The sequence below is a fragment of the Lygodium microphyllum genome, chromosome 27 (genome assembly GCF_053477565.2).
Source record: "Lygodium microphyllum isolate KBCC chromosome 27, Lygodium_microphyllum_v1.1.10, whole genome shotgun sequence".
Classification (NCBI taxonomy): Eukaryota; Viridiplantae; Streptophyta; class Polypodiopsida; order Schizaeales; family Lygodiaceae; genus Lygodium; species Lygodium microphyllum.
Genome location: NC_141161.1, coordinates 82504352 through 82525341, shown reverse-complemented (window position 1 = coordinate 82525341; position 20990 = coordinate 82504352). Strand labels below are relative to the sequence as shown.

The 20990-nt window shown below is 41.7% G+C and overlaps 1 protein-coding gene across 5 annotated transcripts in view; it reads left to right on the top strand.

Annotated features, from left to right (window-relative positions):
- LOC148012532 (uncharacterized) overlaps positions 1-20990 on the top strand; it is a 216390-nt gene that overhangs the window by 70375 nt on the left and 125025 nt on the right. For all 5 annotated transcript variants that reach the window (XR_015689048.1, XR_015689047.1, XM_087669059.1 and 2 more), the window contains exons 3-7: positions 6516-6650; positions 6844-6899; positions 16366-16479; positions 16569-16678; positions 17286-17413. Coding sequence is in view for 3 of the 5 variants with exons in the window: in XM_087669059.1 (XP_087525185.1) it covers positions 6516-6650; positions 6844-6899; positions 16366-16479; positions 16569-16678; positions 17286-17413 (543 nt within the window). In the remaining 2 variants the exon portion in view is untranslated. The remainder of the gene's footprint in view (positions 1-6515; positions 6651-6843; positions 6900-16365; positions 16480-16568; positions 16679-17285; positions 17414-20990) is intronic.

Here is a 20990-nt window from a genome sequence, read left to right as displayed (position 1 = left end):
TGCAACAAAGGACGCGGACTCACTAGCAGTGGAAGGAGCTGCAGAAACAGACATCCCTGACTCCTTCTTCTTCTCTTTGGCGATGCGCTTCCTGCACTCAGTGATATAGTGGCCAGGCTTCTTGCAGTAATGGCATTTTCCTTTTTTGGCTTGCGTGCCCCCCTGTTTCTGACTTGTCTGTGAAGTGCTACTACTACCAGAACTCTGCGAAGCATTTTTCCCTTGGCTGTTTTTACCCTTCTGCCTTGACATAAAAGCCTGCTCAGAGGCTATACCATCCACACCACTGTTCCGTCTAGTTTGCTCCTCCTCTAGAAGCAAACTGACAAGCTGAATGAAAGTGATGGGCTCTTTCGAAATCCTCATAGTGAGGTTCAAGGCAGTATGAAAAGCCAAGTAAGAGGGAGGCAGTGAATTCAATGTCGTAGAAATCAGCTGCGCATCTGAGTAGTACTCATCCACATTCATGAGTTGCTCCCGCAAGTCCTGAATTTTGTTGAGATGATCCTGCATAGAATCACCCTCATTCATCTTTAGAGTCTCTAGCTCTTTCTTCAAGAAAGAGATGCGAGTCTCATTCTTTCCTGCAAACATCTGCTCCAATGTCAACCAAGCTTCTTGTGAAGAAGCTGCTGAACGAATATGAGGAATGATAGAACGCTGAACTGCCAATGCAATCAGCGACATAGCCTGTGCATCCCGTGTATCCCAAGCTTTCTGAGCTGCAATTCTTGGGGGAAGTGGCTGAGCGGGCTGAGGTGGAGGGGGCTGAGGTTGCCCTCTTGCACGTCCTCCTGGAGGAGGAGTAGCGGGAGCCACAACTCCCGGTCGTGCTTCCTCTCCACTGACATAATCCCACAAATTTTTGGCCACTAATACATTCTTCATCATGAAAGACCAAAGGGAATAATTGTTCCCATCCAATCGGTCTTCCTTGGACACATAGGTGAATACATCTCCTCCCTGATTTGCCATTATTTCCCAAAAGGCAATAGAGCAATGTCAATGCAGTACGGGCTGGAAATCTGCAAATTTCCAGAAATTGCAGCAAACACAAGTCTGCAATTAATGTGCAAAGGGTACTCTGTCAAAAAACTGTCACTGATGCACGCTTCCCAAGGTGCAATTAGTGCTCAGCAGCACTAAAACATCAAAAGCCCCAAAATTTTCTGCCCAAAATTTCTGTCACAAATGTTTGTTACAAAAGCCCCAAAATGTGCATTCAATGTGTCACAGACAGACACAGCACGTTTCCCAATGCTGAACCTGAACCTGTTGCAGGAACTCCTGTGTAAAAGAAAAGTGCAGAATGTTACCTCTGCGTGTTGACGACGGGCACGATTCCCGAGGTAATGACTGCTGGGTACAGTCGGACTGACGCACAGGTACAGGCGTGCAGGTCCAGTGACACGCGCAGGCAGGACTGGGCGCGCGCTGGGCAGAGGAGGCGGCACCCAGGACTGGCTGGTGGAGACAGGTGGCGCGCTGGCAGCTGGAGCTGACGGCACAGGCTAGCTCAGCGCAGGGAGGCTGCGCAGGCAGACTGACAGGCGAAGGGGCACGCTGGGCAGACACAGGGCAGAGGACACGCTGGGCAGAGGTGGCAGCACGCAGGTACAGGTGGCGCGCTGGGCAGGGCGGTGCTGCGCGCTGATTGTTGGAGCTGCACGCTGGGCAGAGGAGTCGTCTGGTGCTGCGCGCTGACGGACTGACAGGCGCAGGCAGGACTGGGCAGGAACAGGCGGCTGGGGCAGAACTGGCGGGGGCTGCAGACTGCAGACTGAAGACTGCTCTGAGCTGAGCTCTGATACCAAATGTCAGATGGGAGAGGATCGAGGTGCAGCTGAAGTGCAGTAGACAGTGTGAGAGTGAGAGACAGAGTTGAGCACGATACCCAATGCAATAGTACTGAATAGAGAGTCAGCTGAAAGTACAAATGATAACCCTTATACCTTAGGGTTATAAGGGGTTGTTCACACCCGAACACAGTAAGTGCCCGTAAGTGTGCACCACAAGCACATACAAAATAGTACACATAATCTGGGGGAAAAAACCTCTCCTACCGAGAGTAAAAAGTGCCCCAGTGTCCTAGTGATCACCCGCACACTCCCATATGAGCGTAGGCGTAAGTAAGGCGTGTGAGATACCCAACAGTATTCTTTATCTTGGACCTTCTTGCTCACCACCTACATTTTCAGCTTGCTGGCCCAAGCTGTGTGCCTTGTCCAAGATCAGACATTGCATTTCCCCCTTCATTATGTGCATTTTCAGATTGAGAGACATCATCATTGGTTGATCCCATCTCAGTGTAAGAAGAAATTCTTGCTGTTATGCACGATTGAATACAATTTCAGCACTAGAGCAATGCTTCTGGCTTCCAATCAGGTGCCATTTGGCCCATCAATTCAAGGGAGTTGATGGTGTCCCAACAATGTAACCATGAAAGCAGCCTTTCTTTTGGGGAAAGGGTGGTAGTAACCTGATTGAACACTTGTTACAGCAAGTGTAACATTCACATAAACTGAAATGCAACTGTTGCTCCTTAATCTTGGACATTGGATACCTTATTGGACTCAAGTGGTGTCCCTTGTAGTATTTCTTTATCTTGTATTGCAATTGGAAGAAGTACATTAAGATTGCTTCAATTTTCTTTGCTATCCAAATGCCTCTTGCTATCAAAAATGACCAACAAGCCTTCTTATTAGTTTGCACCTTGCTTCACCTAGGGATTGATGTCAGTTGACTATTGGTGGGTCATAGCCCCAAATCTGATTGGGATTGGTTGACCTCTTGGAAATGCTGAAATTGTACAATTTTCAGCCATTGTAGTAGGTCTTCAATATTCAAGCATGAGATCTAGGGTGGTTGCTAAACCCTAATTATAGCTGTAAATTAGTGTTTGCGGCAGTAAACACCCGTGCTGTCCACAAATATGGCCAATTCCTGCTACAAATGGTTGAGATATCGTGAAATACTTTGAGGTTAGGCTGGAGGATAAGAGAGAATGCCGAGGAGAGAGAAAATTCAGAGTTTCATTGCCAAAAAGTCATCAAAACGGCTGTTGCCCTGATCCAAAGGTGCCTTTGCTGCTCTCACTTGCTGCCTTGGAGCCCAACATTGGTAGTCATCTGCCTAATCTACTGTCATCTTTGCTGCCAAGCTGTCACTTGCTACTTTAGGCCCCTCTGGTTAGGTCGTCAGCTCTTGTAGGGCGCTCAGCTGGCTGAAAATTGCAGGAAATGCTGTGGTACAGTAATGACAGCCTGTCCTTCATCTCTCTTTTTTTTTGTAATGGGTTTGATATATTATTTACGAAAAAACAAGTACAAGGTGACAAGATTACAAGGTGCAAGGCCACTCTAGGCCATCATGTATGAACCAGATACAAGGGATTCAGTAACTACAAAAGACGAGAGTGCAAGTGGCACTGTGGGACTAGGCAAACCCAAAGGGTGAAGAGGTTTGGCGAGAATTTGTCACATGAGGTTGGGCCTATGCTACTAGTGTCTCTAGTACACTGTCTTCGAAGAAGTCTCCCAATATTGCAAAGGGGTTGGGTCTTTGATGTTTAGCTTGCAAGGAAGACCCTACATCTCCAGGGTGGGAAGGAGGACTCAGATACTTATGATCCTAAGGAGTAATGACTCTGCCATTAGCATCAAAGGCCAATTGGGCCTGGAGGGCCATGGGTGGGCGGGGGAGCCTTGGTAGGATCAAGAGATCGGGTAATAGGTGTGTCCACTGATTTATCTTGGCGACGCGAATAAGTGCGAATGGGGTCATGTGAAGAAGTTTGAGTAGGTGGTGGAGGCACAGAAGTCTCCTTAGCTTTTCCTTTACTATTCTTGGCTTCTGTTCATTCCTGTGTCTCCAAATTTGAGAGAGGAGCTGGTTGCTTGCCTTTAGACTGACCTGTTTGAGTAGATTGTTGGAGAACAAAAGGTGGAGACTGGTTGTGTGGCTTATCTTGGTCCATTTCCATTGGCTGATCCACTAAGGTGCTCTTGCGGCTAGGACATTTGGCCATGAAGTGTCCTAGTTGACCGCATGAGAAACAGTGGCCGGCAGATGTACCCCACTTCAGCCGGAACCAAAGAGGCCTCATGCCACTACAATTGACATGCAAGTAGCTGGGTCTCTTTTTAGTGGTATCCCACCGCATGCAGCGTTGATTGTGGTTGGGTGCATTCAGACTTGGGATACTAACACATGGCCAATTGCAACCATTGCATCTTTTAGAAGGGCCCAATAAACTGTTGGGCAGCTCTCCACTTCACCCGTATGAAACAGGATTGCTTAAGCTAGCATTGGAAATCTGGCAATGGATGCCAGGAGATAATGTGCACCAACTATTTTTCAAAATAAAGGGGCTGCATATGAAGGAGGAGATCCCGCATTGAAGTAGAAAGTACACCTCATAGAATCCACATGGGTGTGCAAAAATCCCCTCCATACAATCCAAGTGGAGAGTAGTTGCCAGCCACCAATGTATCCTACCAAGCACAAGAATTTGACCAATGAAGAAGAGAATCACTCCTCTCTCGTGGAAAGAGGAAAAGGAGCGAAGAACCTCATGAGTATGCACCCGTGTATCCAAAATCTCCTCATCCCCATAGGTAGGAATAGCTCTATGATTGTGCTTGACATATGCCTCAAGAAGGGAGTTTGCAAACTTGAGCAGATAGTCTCATTTGGGTTCTTGCAAGTCCAGCAAAGTAGAAGCCACCTGAGGATACAAGTGGGCTGAACCTTTGGGGGAGAAGTCGTCTCATGGGTGCAAGGCACCATGTCCTCTTCCATGGCATCATCTTCTTCTACAGCCATTTCTGGTTCCAAAATTGTGTCAGACTGATCCATATCTTCCCTGGACTAGCCGCCCATCAAGGAACGGGGATTATGAGTATATCACATGCTTTGTTTGAGTACTAAGTAAAAGCACAACAAGCGCGTAGGCAGTTGTGGGTTTGTAGGGAGGTAGGGCCCCCAAGGTAAGGCAGCTGGACCCCTAGGGCAGAGTGACGGGGCGAAGCCCTCAGGCTGGTCCACATGCAGAACATGCTAACAGGGCAACAGGGCAGGACCCCCAGAGCAGTATGGTGCCTGGTTAGGGTCATGCAGCCAACAGTCTGTCCGCCTGCAACAAAGTCGTCACTGCAGGTTCAATGTAGGTCGCAGAAGGTTTGAAGATGTGCCACAAAATAGGTCGTGCTCAGGCTGGAGAGACAGCGGACATAGGGTTGCAGGGTTCAGGCAGGGCTGCCTCAAGTCTCTCCCTCCCCCCCTGCCCCTCTCAGCCTCCACCAAGCTGGAATGATCTCTATCAAGCTGGCAACAACCTTCTCCCCACTTGCATGGCAATGTTTTGCCGAGTGGCAGTCTTTCTAATCCATTTTCAGCAATTTTCAGCCATTTAATTAATCTCAGCAATTTTCAGCAATTGAGTTAATTTTCAGAATTAATTAATTCTGAGAATCAATTCATCCCCTTGTCCATGCTGAGAAAATTAATTGTGCTCATCCACAATTGAATTAGCTAGACCATTTTGACCCCCAGATGGACGTGTGTGATTTGACTTGCAAACCTGCATTAATTAATTAATGAATGCCTAGTTCCTAATGTGATACTCGTGGGTGAAATAAATTCCCTAGGTCCAAATTGACATGAGGTGTACTACTTAACACGTGTGAAATACAACTATTATAACTTTTGCCTTTGGCACGGACTGACTTCTAAGTTTTTAGGGTCCTTGGCTTGTCATTGAATTAGATAACATGCTGCAATAAATGGGCAAACAGACATCACTTGGATGTAATGACTTTACAATTGGACTTCCCTATGCTTATTGGAGCTTAATGGTTGTGTGCTTCTTATGAAGAATAAAGCTTGGGACATGGGGATTATGTGTATATATTGGAGACCTATAACCCTTATATTTGTGATTTGGATGCTAGTCATTAACAATCTAATGCATAGAACCAAGTATTCTCTTCACATGGTTTGTATCCAACCAATACGATTTCCTACCAAAGAGATAGGTTAATGACAATATCACAAATCTGGCTTTGAATATGCTAAGTATACAAATTAGAATGTGTATACTATAAGTTGATACATTATGTGTAGTTGGTTCACCAGTCTTAATGTGCAAATATCTGTATAATCTCTTATGGTGTTAAAATTTTAATTATAGTTTCAGTTTTGAAACTGAGGGGCATAGTGGTGGTGGGTCATACTTGAAGTACCATTTTAACAGCTAAACATTTCAATAGCTGAGATTAAATGTCACGAACTTTATTTTTTATATTGTATGTTTTCTGAGTCAGGATCAGTATCTCATCACATAATTTGACATCTTGGACACTCAAGATGTGCCTCTCATAGCATTTGCAATTTTCTGATTGATTTCTTTCACTTCTTTGTGAGTTTTAACTTAAGTCATGCACTTCTTGCGAGAATATTAAACACTGATTGTCTTGATCTTTGATAGTGAGAATTGCTCTCATGGTGGGTTTTAGGAAGTCCAATCTTTTATGATGGAAGTTATGGACACAACAGGCACAAGTAAGATAACCTTTGAGAAGTTTTCAGAATATGCTGTTCACCAAGAGAATCAACTTGTAGATACATTCAAAGAACTGGACAAAACAAAGGTATTCACTAGTCTAGCATTTATTCCGTGTTGAGTTGCCATAAAAGTTTTATGGACATTAGTCAAGGCCTTGTTAACTGATGGCTGCAACCTCTGAGTATCAAACAACCTTGAATGGATCCTTGTGCTCCTGATTTTCTTCCCTTGTTGTGAGGTCGATGAAGGTTACTAATTAATCAATTTTTGGCAAATAGACTGGATACATAACAGTGGATGAGCTGAAGGGAGCTTTCCGCAGGTATAAATTCAGGTAAGTATGATCATTTCAGTCAATAGTACCATTCAAGAACTCTACTGGTGCTTAGTTCAAATATTTTGTAATAGTTTGAGCACAGATTTTCAAAGGACAGGCAAGATAAGAAAATATGAGTTGAAAATTATGGGCAAAAACTGGACTCATATAGCTAAAGAATCTATGTCCGATACTGTGAAAGGTGCATTTTCTTGACCCTAGATGACTTTCGTGTCGAGGAGTTTACTAGTTTTTCCTCAACAAAAGCTTCTGTCAGGGGTACAGTAGTCTCAACACAACTCAAAGTGGGAAGTAAAGTAACATGCTAATCAGAATGTTCCATTGAACCACTGGGTTAAATATGCTTACCCTTATTAAGACTGAACAGTGCATCTTAACTGGAGAAAACAGTATTTTAGATCTCATTTGTATTCTAGACACAAAGTTCTATGGCAGGTATATGCCTAGCTGCTGATATAAGATTACTTTGCTGTGTAACTAGGTAGAATATGTTAGAATTTGCCAATTCTGGGCAATGCCCAATGTTCAAGTGTGTGGTGTGGACACAACTAAGTTAGTAAGTTGTGTCACCATCTCTAGAGTTAGTTGAACTCTAGTTTAGCTGGTGCCACCCACCTGAGGCCTGTGTTGCTGCTAGCTCAGCTCGGCCTGCTCAGCTAGAGAGGGAGGAGGAGCCATTGGTTTCAGAGGAGGAGCTGCTGAAGTGGCTGTTTGTCCAGTGTGCCCCAACCAATCAGCTGTCCACTGCATCGTCGCAAGCTGCCCTCTAGGCACCTCTGCCTGCTAGCTGCACCACTGCTGTCTGCCCTATATGAGCACTTGCCGCTTGCATTGCTAGCTGGCATGTGTAAAGTGCTGTTCCATCTGCCGCTAGCTGTGCCTTGGCCATTGGCTGTTGTCCGCCAGTGTCCACTTGCTGCCCTGTAGGCACGGCTGGTTACATCCAGCTGCCATGCTTGTCAACCAGCAGCTGCCACCCACCTGGATAACTCTGCCAGCCAGTTGTCACACCAGTGCAGCCTGCTGCCCATGATTCCACGTTTCTTTGCAACAGACACTGTCCTACACACTAACACTACCTGCTTTGCACATCTGTTTCAACACAGCAACTCCACCTGCTGTTGTTTCAATATTGCCAGCACTGTACGACACTAAACTCTCATTATCGTCGAGCTTCCTGACAGTCACTTGTCCAATGCCCCTAGAGCTCTACCCATCACTCTCATCCCGTCTTGGATTGTCCAGCACATCTTCAACGCATTCGGTATCTCCACATGCATCCCAAGGCCCAAAACTTTGGGGTTTTTGTGCGATTTGAGGTTCTTAGGGTATATCATAATCAACATCACCAAAATTGTGCAATTTCGTTGACATTTACACAAGAATATTGGGGTTTTTATAGAAACCAACTCCGATTTGTACTGAAATCTTGGATTTGTCAGTGACATTGATAATCATTTGTAAGTAATTTTGAATTTCTGCAATCTTTTAGGTAGAAAAAGTTAGGGTTTTTCACTCTTGTGCCTTCAAACTCAAGAGGCATACTATAGGTGGTGCTACAACATTAAATTACTGTTTTGATCAAATTGGGCTCGGAAATTGAGGCATTGACAGCTATTGTTTGGCTACACAGCTGTGATTCAGCACTTGAAAATTTTGGTATAGCAAGTGTTTGGGATCCTGAAGAGGATTTTGCTCATTTTATGCCTCTTCTGTATTGGAAGTTTTGTTTACAGCTTCAATTCAGTTTTATTCAGCAATACACTTGACAGTTTTGGTAAAACAAGTGTACTTGCTTGCATTGGGATTCCAAAGGGATTTTGCTCATTTTATGCCACTTCCGTGTTGGAAGTTTTATTTACAACCTCGATTCAGTTTTTATTCAGCAATGGCAGGGAATAATAATGATGTTCTTGGCATCCTGAATAGTGAGGACAAATTGGATGGTACAGATTGCTCCCTCTAGAGTTTCATATTTTGGAATATCCTTAAGGCCAAGAATCTTTGGAATTATGTCACAGGTGATGAAGTTTGACCCACAACATTGCTCTTGGCACACCTCCCTTGCAAGGGAGAGGTAGAGGACAGCCTATTGCTGCCCCTATCGGTATTACGCCTAACTAGAACAGATGCGATTCTTGAGATGCACAAGCTTTGTTATTGATAGCTCTATTAGGTGAAAAGAGCTATCATTAAAGGCTGCCCAACATCAGCTTTGGGCTGATTTGCATGTTGCTTTCCTTTTGATTCGCCTTTGCCTTTGTACCTAGAAATCATGGTTGGATCATTTGAACATAGGGTCCTATGCTTTTGAGTTTGCTCCCGTTGAAGCAAGAGGTTGGTCAACTCCACGAATATAAACGCCTCAGCTACTCCCCTCAATGAGAAATTCAATGAAGTGTGTAAACCAATGTATGACTATGGAAGAGAGTTCAAGGTGATGTTCACCATCTCATCATCTTGAATCACCTCATCAATGTTAAGTGCTCACAGAAATCCTGAATGTACGTGGTGTGATCCATCAAAATCATCTACATTCATGTGAGCATTGGCCAACTCTCTTCACAAGGAGTTTTGAGCTAAAATTGTATTAGCTTTTCTCAAACAGCTCCAAAACATGCTTAATTAATGAATTTTACCAAACTTTATGAAAAAAAACACGGTCCTAGAGAGTTTTTGTGTCCCACATGCAAACCCTGATTTGGAAGGCCCGAAACTTTTTACAAATAGACAAGCTGCTCTCCATTCAGTCCAATCTCATTTTTGCAGATTGCAAGTGCTAGAGCTTTGTTGTTCACACCACATTGGCGGAGGAGATCTCAGTCAGAGCTGCCCACCATTGCTATCCATCAGCAACTTGCACCTATTGTCCAGCCTTCTCTAACCATTTCCTCAGTTTACTATAGAGCAGCCTGGATTTGATGCTGACGTCACCTGCCAGCTCAGCATCTTGATTTTTTTGACATCACGAGTGCCGCCATGTCATCACTACATTTGCATTTTGCTGATTCAGCCCTGATTCTGCCCGTTTATCACTGATCCAGCCACACTTGATCTGTGTTTGCTTGCTGCCAGACACCTTCTAAGGATGCTTGCTGCATTTCGGGATTCGTAAGAGTGCGACACACTCCTCAGCTCATACTTTATGTCATGATCCTTGAGACATAGGAGTTTGGGGGTCAGTATTCATTCACTACGTAGTGTGTTTCACTACATTGAGCATCATATTCTATTCATATTCATAGCACATAGTAATGTGACTGCTCCATTGAGTGATCCAGTGGTATGCAAATCAAGAAAACCTAGATACCCTATTAAAAGATTTGGTTTTGAAGGTTATGGAGCTCACCATTATGCTTATATGGGGAAGGTGATTGAGAATGTTGAGTCCACTTGCTTTGAGGATGGTATTGGTCATGCTCATTGGGGTGCAACAAAGAATGAGGGGAGATGCCTGCATTAGAAGCTAATAAGACTTGGAATTTGTTACTCTTGCCTAAGAGCAAGAAAGCTATTGGCTCTAAGTGGGTTTACAAAATCAAGCATAATCCAAATAGTTTAATTAGCAAATATATTTAAATCTTAAAGAAATTAACATTAGGTCAACATAATGAGTTTAATCATGTATAATACGAATGTATTAATAATAAAGTATGCAATATTCAATTAGCAAAACAATAACTTGATATGCAATTAGCTATATTAACATATATAATGTTGACATGAAAGAGAGAAAGAGAGAGAGAGGGAGAGAGAGAGAGAGGGAGGAGGAGTAGGAGGAGATGATGATGATTCAAAGTTTGGGGGGTGCCAAGCCCACACTACATAGCATCCTCATATCGTCCAATATAGATATTATAATAGGTACTAGCCCACACTACAAAGTGCGCGTAGAACGCTAGGCCGCTTCGCGACAGCTTCGCTGCCTCGAAGCGGCAAGCGAAGTTGCTGTGCTATCGCACGGCAATTTCTCTCAACAATCCATTTCTCATCTTTCTCTCTCCTCTTTTTTCTCTCTTTCTCTCTCTCTCTCCCCTCCCCCCCCCCAAAATTCCCTATGTCTAATTTTCTCTCTCTCTCTCTCTCTCTCTCTCTCTTTGCCTTCTATTTAACTTTATTTTTTTTCCTCTCCTGGTTCTCTCTCTCTCCTTTTTTCTCTCCCCGCTTTTCTTCTCTCTCTCTCCTTTTATTCTCCCCCCTCTCTCCTCTCTTTTCCTTCTCTCTCCCTCTCCTCTTTTTTCCTTTTTTTTCTTCTTCTTTCTCTCTCTCTCTCTTCATTCTCTTTTTAATTTTTTTCTTTTCTCTCTCTCTCTCTCTCTCTCCTTTTCTTCTCTTTGCACTTTTCTTCTCTCTCTCTCTCTCTTCATTGTCTCCGAGTTACCTTAACCTTAACTGTGTTCTATTATTGGTTTGTGCTTGTCGTATGATTGTGTTTGAGTTTCTGTGTTAAGACATTTCTTAAAAGGAGATGTGGGCCTCATTCTTGACTGGATGCAGATAAGCCAAAGGAGAAGAAAAATGCTACTATTGCAAAAGGCCATGTCATTGCATTTATAAATGCAAAGAAAGGCTTGCAAAAGAAAAGAAAAGGATTGTGGTATGATTGTCCTAGAGACTTCCTAGGACATAAGCCACTCGCATGACTGATGGTGATGTTTCAGCCAATCTTGTGGAGGAGGACTATGCTTTTCTTGCATGTAGTTGTGGCTCTTCTATGGATGGGTTAGCATTCAATGTATCAAAGAGACATCATACTTGGTGTTTTGACAGTGGTGCGTCACGTTATATCACTTTTAGGAAGTGCAATCGGCATTTAATGCACTATAGACACAATAAAACTTTTAGGAAGTGCAATCGGCATTTAATGCACTATAGACACAAAAAACTTAGTATCTTGATAGTGGTGCATCATGTCATATTACTATGATAGTGGTGATTCAACTCCTTTTGGCAAGGTCTCCTGCCAACAACACGTCTCATGTAGTTCGTGGTATTGGTGAGGTGCTGATTATAATAGCAAATGACATAGATTTCTAACTTTAAGGTGTTTTGTATATGCCAGGGATTACCAAGAACTGACTTTCAGTGTGCGTGTTTCCAATAGAAGTGCATTTCAAGTGATCTTTGAGGATGTCAAATGTATTGTGCATGATTATACATTTTAGTCTTTCTGGCACTTTGCATAAAGGCTTCTTTTTTTTGGATGATTATGTGAAGAGATTATGGTGTATTTCAGTTGCTACTCCTGCTCCTATAATAACAAATGTGGAGTTATAGCATGTTAGATATAGGCATATGAGTTTTGGCAGTCTCATGACTCTTCAGAGGTATCGGATGATTGATGCTTTGGTTGCTTTAGATACTTCACCTCCCCATGCTTATGAGGGTTGCAGTCTTGGCAAAATGCATTGTTTTTCAATTAAAAAGGATGATGCAATGCATGTTATTTGAAAATTACGGCATATACACAATGATGTATGTGGTATGTGGACCCATTCTTTTGGGGGTCATCTTTATTTTGTCACATTTATTGATGACTACTTTAGGTACATGCGTGTATGGCTTGAAGGCCTAACAGATAGAGGGGGGGAGCATATGTCTAAAGCCTTTGAGGCTTATTTGTTGGACAATGGCATTGCACATTAGTTCATAGTGAAGATCACTCCTCAATAGAATGGAGAAGTGGAATGTAATAACCATACTCTTATGGAAATAACTAAATGCATTGCCTCATAGATGTTGGCTTGAAGGCCTTATGTGTGCAAATCATGTTTTAAATCGTGCTCCCACAAAAGCATTAAAGACGATCACACCGTATGAGGCATTGTATGGCAAGCAGCCTAATATGGATTACTTTCATGTTTTTAGTTGTGTTGCATATGCACAATGTACAAAGCGCTTTGTGTAAAGCTTGATGACAAGGCAATAATGCATTTTTGTTGGGGGTATAGCATGGAAAGCAAAGGGGTATAGGTTGTATAACCCTTCCATATGCAAGGTTTGTGTTAGTAGAGATATCATATTCTTTGAGAATACAACACATGTGCATACTGAATTTGAAATGCCAGTCACATTAGACTCTTTGGATGCATTTGAGGGTCTTCTTCCATATGCTACATGCAGAAAATCAGTAATTACAACATGCGGAACCTGCCCCACCTGCCCCAAATTAGTCCACATCTTATCCAATTTCTTCTAGGGTAGTGAATGAGGTAGTTGTGTAAGAAATGGCTGCTATACCTACAACCAAAGCAGTTCCTAGGTGGCTGTTATAGACTCTTAAAGAGAGTTGCATTGATGCCTCTTTGGTTCAACGTACATGTTCAAGTCCTAGAAATGCAAGAGGGGCATATTTTCTTGATATGGGCCATCTTATCGATGATAAGGAAGCATAAAATTTTGCTAGTACTCTTTTGGATGAGGACGAGTTTGCATATTTTAAGGATGCATGGCAGGATGTGCATTGGATGCAAGCCATAAGTGATGAGATGCACTCTATTGAGTAGAATCATACCTCGAGTCTTGTTGACTTGCCTTCTGGCAAAAAGGCCATTGGTACACGTTGGCTTTAAAAGCTGAAATGAAAACTTGATGGGTCTATTGATAGATGCAAGTCAAGGCTCGTTACAAAGAGATGTGCTTAGAAAAAGGGTATTGACTATGAGGAGACATTTGCTCCTACATGGAGGATGGCATCATTATTGTGTGATTATTGTGATTGCACATTTCAGTTGGGATGCACATCAATTGGACATAAAGACATTATTTTTGAATGGAGATTTGGAAGAGGAAGTGTGTGTTGCATAACCTCCTAGCTTTGTAGTGCAAGGCTAAGAGCACAAGGTGTGCAAGCCGAATAAAGCCTTGTATGGCTCAAAATAGGATCCACATGCTTGGTACTCCAAGATAGATGCATTTTTGACTGCATAGGGTTTCCAAAATAGCCCAAGTGAACCCACCCCTCTATGTCAAAAAGGAAGGGGAGATTGGATGATCATCATTCTTTATGTATATGATATGCTGCTAGTGCTCATTGGACTGAGGGAAAACTTGCAGATTTCAAGGCTGATCTGAAGTCTATCTCTGATATGTCAGATATGGGGCTGCTTTTTGGGGATGCAATTCACCCAATAATCAGCATGGAATTGTTAGGTCTTTATGTTGATGATATGCTGCTAGTGCTTGCTGGACCAAAAGAGGGAAAGTTTGCAGATTTCAAGGCTGAATTGTAGTCTACTTTGATATCTCGGATATGGAGTTGCTTCACTACTTTTTGGGGATTCAATGCACTCCAAATCAGCATGGAATTGTCATATCTTAGTCACATTATGCTCAAAAGTTGCTACTACAGTTTGACATGCAAGATTGTAAACCTATGAGCACACCTATGGAAGCAGGGCTGAAACTTTTAGTGCATGATGGTAGTGATCTATTATTAGTGAGCAGATACATGCACAATCCAAAGACACTACATTGACAAGATGTTAAGCCCATTTTTTGTTATTTGCCAAAAATAGTCATATGGTTTGCTATTTCCCAAGGGGAAGACTTGCAAATGTGTGCTTACAGTGATTCAGATTGGGCTAGTGATCACAATGCAAGGTAGTCTACTAGTGGACATTGTTTTTTTCTAGGTTAGTCATCCATTTCTTGGCTAAGCAAGAAGCTGGCTGTCTCATCTCATGAAGCTGACTATAGGGCAGCTTTCATAGCGCCTGTTGAATATGTTTGGCTACATTTTTTGGCCGATCTTCATGTTTATCTGACACTTTTCTATTCTTTTTGATAGTCAATGCTATTGCAATAGCACAGAATCCAGTGTTTCGTGCTCGTAAGTAACAAATTGAGATACATTATCATTATGCTAGAGAGACATCACACATAGGGGAGATTAGCATGATCTATATTCTTATAGAAGAGAATGTTAGAGATATTTTCACCAAGGCACTACACGTGAAACATTTGCAGAATTAAAAAAATCCTTGAGCTTACTACCTTTCGGTGATTGGTTTACTCTTTGTACATCATCACATTGGCACTACAGGGGGGTGTTAAGAATGCCTAGAGTTAGTTTATCTCTAGATGAGGTAGGCATAGGTTTAACTTTCTTTAGACCTATTGTGCTTTCATTCTTTGATTCCAGTACTTGCATCTTTTAGTGTGGGACTGTTGCGCAGTTTGAAAACTTTCTTCTGCCTTGGACTAAACTAACTGCCAATATGATTAAATGGGAATGGGAATGGTCCAGTCCATGAACAAGTTGTGACATTTTTTTGTAAACCTAATTTATGGTTTTTAGTGGCACTAATCATTGTGATATAGGTTTAACCATTTGAGCAGTATGGCCTGTTGGGTTAAAAAGCTTTATGGGAGGTACTCCAATGCTTTGACTTTGGGATTTGAATATAAGGGTGCTAGCAGTGTGGTGGCTGATGTCGAGAAGTAAAAGGCCTTGTTGCTGGCTGAAATATTGTGTAGCAGCAAAGGGGTTGCCTATCAATAAGTTGTGGAAGTTGGTCCAGGGAGGGCTTGACTTGAGTGAAGGTCTGGTATGCAGATGAGTTGTGCTAAAGAAATTAAGGTTTGAGGTTAGTGGTCAATGAGTGGCTAGGTGGGAATGTGGCATAAGTGAAGTGGTTCACATCTGAAAGTGATTCAGAGGATTTTTGCTTGGTTATATAAACACAAGAGGTGGCAAAGAGAAGTCACTGATGTATGATGGGGTTGCCTAAGTGCCAAGATTACAGAAGAGATGTCACTTATGTGTGGAAATGGCTTCAGGATGGCCTTGGTTATAAATAGAGTATATAGAGAGACTAGCTCTTGGCATATTTAGCCCAAAAGGGGCATGAACAGTCATTTTGAGGAGTTGAAGAATTGTGGTATGGGATGCTCATTCTTACTGTATGCTGAATCCTGATGTGCCTAACCCACTAGGGCGCTTGGGATGGGGTGAGTGGTGAGGATTCAGGAATCTACCCTAGCTAAGGGGGAAACTCTATGCATATGTTATTTTGTATGTTCATGGCTGGGGTATGACTAAGTAGGTCCTTTCAACATCACACCAAACCTTCCGAGAACATCAAAATCAATTCTACAAGATTTCCTCCATTTTGTTGTGTCTTTGATTTAAGCTTCCATGTGTGCATCCTTGCACCATAGAGTGATTATAGTATACACAATTCAGGATAATGGAGTGAGTAAAAGAAAAGTATCATACCTTACAATACTTTAAATTGGACAAGTGAAACCAATACAGCTTCTTTTTTGGTTTTTCTTTTGAGTGGCTATTGCTTATGTGGATGAACATTGTGGGTTTTACATTTTGCTTTCACTTAAGAACGCCTTCTGGTTTGTTTAGAAGGATGCTATTCAAATTGCAGTTTCACTGTACTTTTTACTTTACTAGTTGTACCTTTGGAAATCTATTAACAGTCTTATTTGTTGTATTTCTTTAATGCAGGAGTGCGGACAAGGATATTGAAAAGCTGGCAAATAAATTGCACAGGAAGGGAGGGGCTGTAGGTTCTTTAGGTCTGAACCATCGAAGCCAGCTGCTTGATTTTTCAGAATACAGGTGTAGTAACTGCTTTTCCTATAGATGACAGAAACCCGTCCATGAGGAGCTGTTTAGCTTGCTTATTATGCCCCTCTTCTACTTTGTAGAGGCTTTCTAATGCTTTCAACTTTCAAAGATCTAAGGGATATTTTTCAAATTTGGGGAAGAGCTATGGTTGACCTTGGAGATGTTGATATGTCCTTTCCATTGTCATCTGGTAAGTTTTATCAGTTGCTAGGTAGTTGTACTTGCTTAGTTTGCGTTCTGTATGCAGTTGATCCTTTTCTTTGTCACAGACCAAGGAAACATGAAGATCTAAAACAACAAGCCATGATTTGTATTTTTGTTGAAAGAACCAGTTTATGTTGAAGTGAACTTATTGCCTTATGAGATTGAGAAGATGGAAAAAACAATCTCTAGTCTCCTATGTAGGAGCATTGCTATTGTTACATGAGGTTGAGAGTGGTTCCTGTCCCCTTGATTGCACCTTCTTCTATCTGTTGTAGCTGTCTGTAAGTAAGAATTGCTATGCTGACATAGTTGCCTCTTGCTAGAGAATTGACACTGCCATAGTGGTCCACAGACAATTGTTGATTTGTTCTCCACTACTGCAGTTACTTTACAACCATTTCTTTGTGATATCGTTGCAATAAAGTTTTGAGTTATGGTTTGTTTTCCACTGATTAGCACAGTCTTCACTCCCTCCAGAGCATTTTCTCTATTCCAAAAGAAATTTGAACAAGAATGCTTTATGTATTTGGTTTCCCAACACTCCAGATAACATCGTTTCTCAATGTATTCTCTCAGCTAATTTTGATTTGCAGGAAGGCACAGTAAGAAGGGACGAGTTGGATATCACAGATCAAAACAGAGGATTCTTCAACACCTTCTTTCAGGATGCATCTCAGCTGCTGTTTCACGGACAGTGGTAGCTCCACTTGAATGCTGTAAGGTATTGTACCTTTGTGCATCTCACCTTTGATCCATTTTAATGACTTACTGGTAAAGCGAAACCATAGCAGCTAGGAAACACATTTCTTTCAGTTTGAAACTTACGAAATGTTTCTTAAAGTAATAAACGTTTCTGAGAGAAAAAACATGGGTTTTTTTTTTTTGGTGAGTTGGAAACCAAAACATGGTTTTTTTGACAAAAACAGTTGGGCAATGTTAAACATGACAATGATGATGTGTAATGACTTGTGAGGGCTCAAGATTTTGGATGAGAGAGTGATTTTTTTGTGATTTTATTTAGTTATTAGACTTTGTCAATCTAGTATCTATTCTTGTCTTGAGAGTTGATTATTATACGACTTTAGTCTCATTTATGAGTTACTTATGATATATTATGATTCATTTCGATTTTGACATTTTGTCAGTTTGTTTTGAAATGAGAATCATGATGTTGCAACTTGGCTCAGTTCATATTGTAGATAGGCTATTTACATGTTTATTTCATTTTTCTTTGTATGATATATATGGATCATAATGTTTGAGTTCTAAACGATAGTATAGCTTGCCCAAAGACAAACTTTGACATTAGTGACAAGTCAATAATGGATCATGGATATGTAACGTACTATTCTCAAGTGACTCTATTATCACTCAAGCTCAATTGGCCATTCTTTGTTTAAGAGACAGTTCCATAGAGGTTTAGAATCTCTTTCCTAAGTCAAAACTATTAAAAATCCCTATATAAAAAAACCCGTGTTTCTTATTTTACCCCCTCTTGAAAGAAACTTAACACGTATCTAACGTTTCGTTTCTGAACGTTTTGATTACTATGAGCAAAACACTGCTATAGACCGCCACAAAGCTTTGCATTTATTGAACATGTTTGTATTTTGTTGGAACTTATATAGTGTTTTGCTAAGTGAGTGTACTCTACAGACTACCATAAATCTTTGGACTCGATCCATAGTAATGACTTGGTTTTTTAGCTAACATGGATATTTCTTATCCAATGAAGGTTTTGTGGTACATAATACAAATGTATTTGTGTCCATACACATGCATGCTTGTGAATATGCTGTTGCTAAGATGGTTGAGGTGTGTGAGAACTAGATATGGTGCAGGTCGTGGTTGAGGATGCACGTGTCCATACACATGCATGCTTCTGCATATGCAGTTGCTAAGATGGTTGAGATGTGCAAGAACTAGATATGGTGCAGTGTTGTGGTTGAGGATGATGTTGTGAGGTGTTGGGAGAAGTGCACTTGATCTTATCCTAACATCCTTGTGGAAAAGTAGACAAGCAACTGGACTTAAGATATCCCTATGTGCCTTATCACAACTTCTTTGACTCAATTGTCTGATTTCTGTTTGATTGGACACTTTTTAATGGAGAGCATACCAGTTTTTCAAAAATTCACTACAATATATGGCCATACTAAGAAGGGTCAAATTAGGTTTGATAAGCAAAAATAAATCCTCCAAGACATCTGTTTGCTTCACCACTTGCCTTATAAGAGAACGGTCCAATCGACCTTAGAGGAGGTTGCTAAGATGGAACACATAGAAGCACTTTTAGGAGATCGAAATAAGGCTTAAGCTCTTTGAACAAGAAGAAAGGATTGGCAAGCTTAGCAAACCATCTACTTTCTTCTGGTCAGAACACAAACTTGAATATTTGCAAGTCAAATTTCCTTTGACATTTTACAGCTCCTAAAGAATGTCCTCTTCATAGCACGACTTTGCATTTAGAGCCGTGTTTGCTGAAGCAGCATCCTGTTTAAGAACTTCAGAGGCATCAGGTGGTTCTATCAAAAGCTATATCTTGAATTTAGTTACATCTTGCTATTTGTTGCACTTGGATCAAATATTATTGCACTGGGTTCAACAGTCGACTTAATTGACTGAATGTTCAGGTTGTTCCAAAAACTTAAGAGGTTCCAATTTTAGAGTGCCTAACTCATATATACATTGGTGGTCATTACTAAGCTTTCGTGGATCAAAGATTATGCAATAGAAACACATGCTATGGATCTCCACTGGTAGGAGTGTTGATTCCAAATTTACCATGCCTAGATGACATTGTGTCCATATCAGTTCTCTTGATAAGAGGAATCTCATAGTGAGCCTAGGGAAGACCAAGGTCATGATCTTTATTACTTTAGCTAGCTAGATTGCCACTTCAACATGATAGCTTCTCTACCAAGGCAATGGAGTGGATTGAGTATTATCCTGGATTAACCTCGGGGTCCCCTTCTTTGGGCCCAAATTCACTATCAGGAGAGCCATTGATGCTAGGTTTACGAGGTTTTGCAGCTTTGGCTGCTGTAGAGATACAGGGACAGTTTGCCTAGTTGCAGTTCCAGGAGCCATCTATTAAGTTGTGTCTTTTTGATACATTAGTCACGGTGGTTGATGCACTCTTCCAAATAGTAGTATATCTTCATAGACTATAGCAATTCAATCTAGTTTGGGACGTATAGTTGGCACTATGCTCCTCATAGCATCTTGCAGCAAGAGGAGACACAATATCTTGGTTTGAACATATTAGTGTGTGGCTGAGGAACCATGGCTTCTAGGTTCATGCACTACCACCATTTCGATACAGTATAGATGCACCCACCATGGGACTTGGTCACTCTGAGCTGAAACATGTCATCAGGTGGACATCATGCATCTAGACATTGAGAGGACAGGGACTACCCCAGATCCTCCACTTGCATGAAGATGGCCTTCTACAAGAACTATCTCCAACTTTTTGAGCATGGCTTCATCATCAGGCGAGGATACATGGATGTGCACATGCCATTTGGAATGCCATGTGCCATGTCATTTGCAAAATGCACTTTCAGGACTTGACTATATACATGACGTGCAAAACAATTCTTAAGGTTTAAAAGTGGATACTCAACAATTGCAAAATTGAGTTGAAGAAACTTGCTTCCAAATCCAAGTTGATACATTTCCCATGATCAAATTTTTGGTTAGTCATCATCAAAAGCTCTAGTCATGCATAGGCAAGTGAAGTTCATGCTTTGTCCATAAAACTGGTTAATAATGTTGCATATAAATGCATATGAGTGAATGCACATGCAATTGAGACTTTTCCATTAGCATATTTTTCCTTCAAAGAATAGAACGTTTGGATTAACAAGTCCCCTCAAGACAAATCATGCCACACAAAAGGGCCCTTTAAGGGACATCCAAAACAAAAACATATACAACAAAGCAGATGCCTATTACAAGGCCTGAGTGAATAATCAGTTAGGAGGTCTATGGTGCCAAACATGTGCTGCTGACAGTGACGGAATATGTCCAAATTCCCAGGTCCGGAGAAAAGCATCTCTCCTCCTCCTCCTAGCTTCTGAACTGCCCTGTATCCTCTCCCCTCTCCTGGAAAGAGTAAGGGCAATGTCTGTCTAAATCCTAGAAAGATTTTTTGGCAGTGGATATATTCAATAAACCTATAGCATGGGTACATCTAGAGGTCCAAATGTACCAAGTAGTGATGCTAGCTACGAACTTTCATCTTTGGCAGTACCCTTGAGTCCACACTGACAGTGAAAACTGCTCAAGAGCTG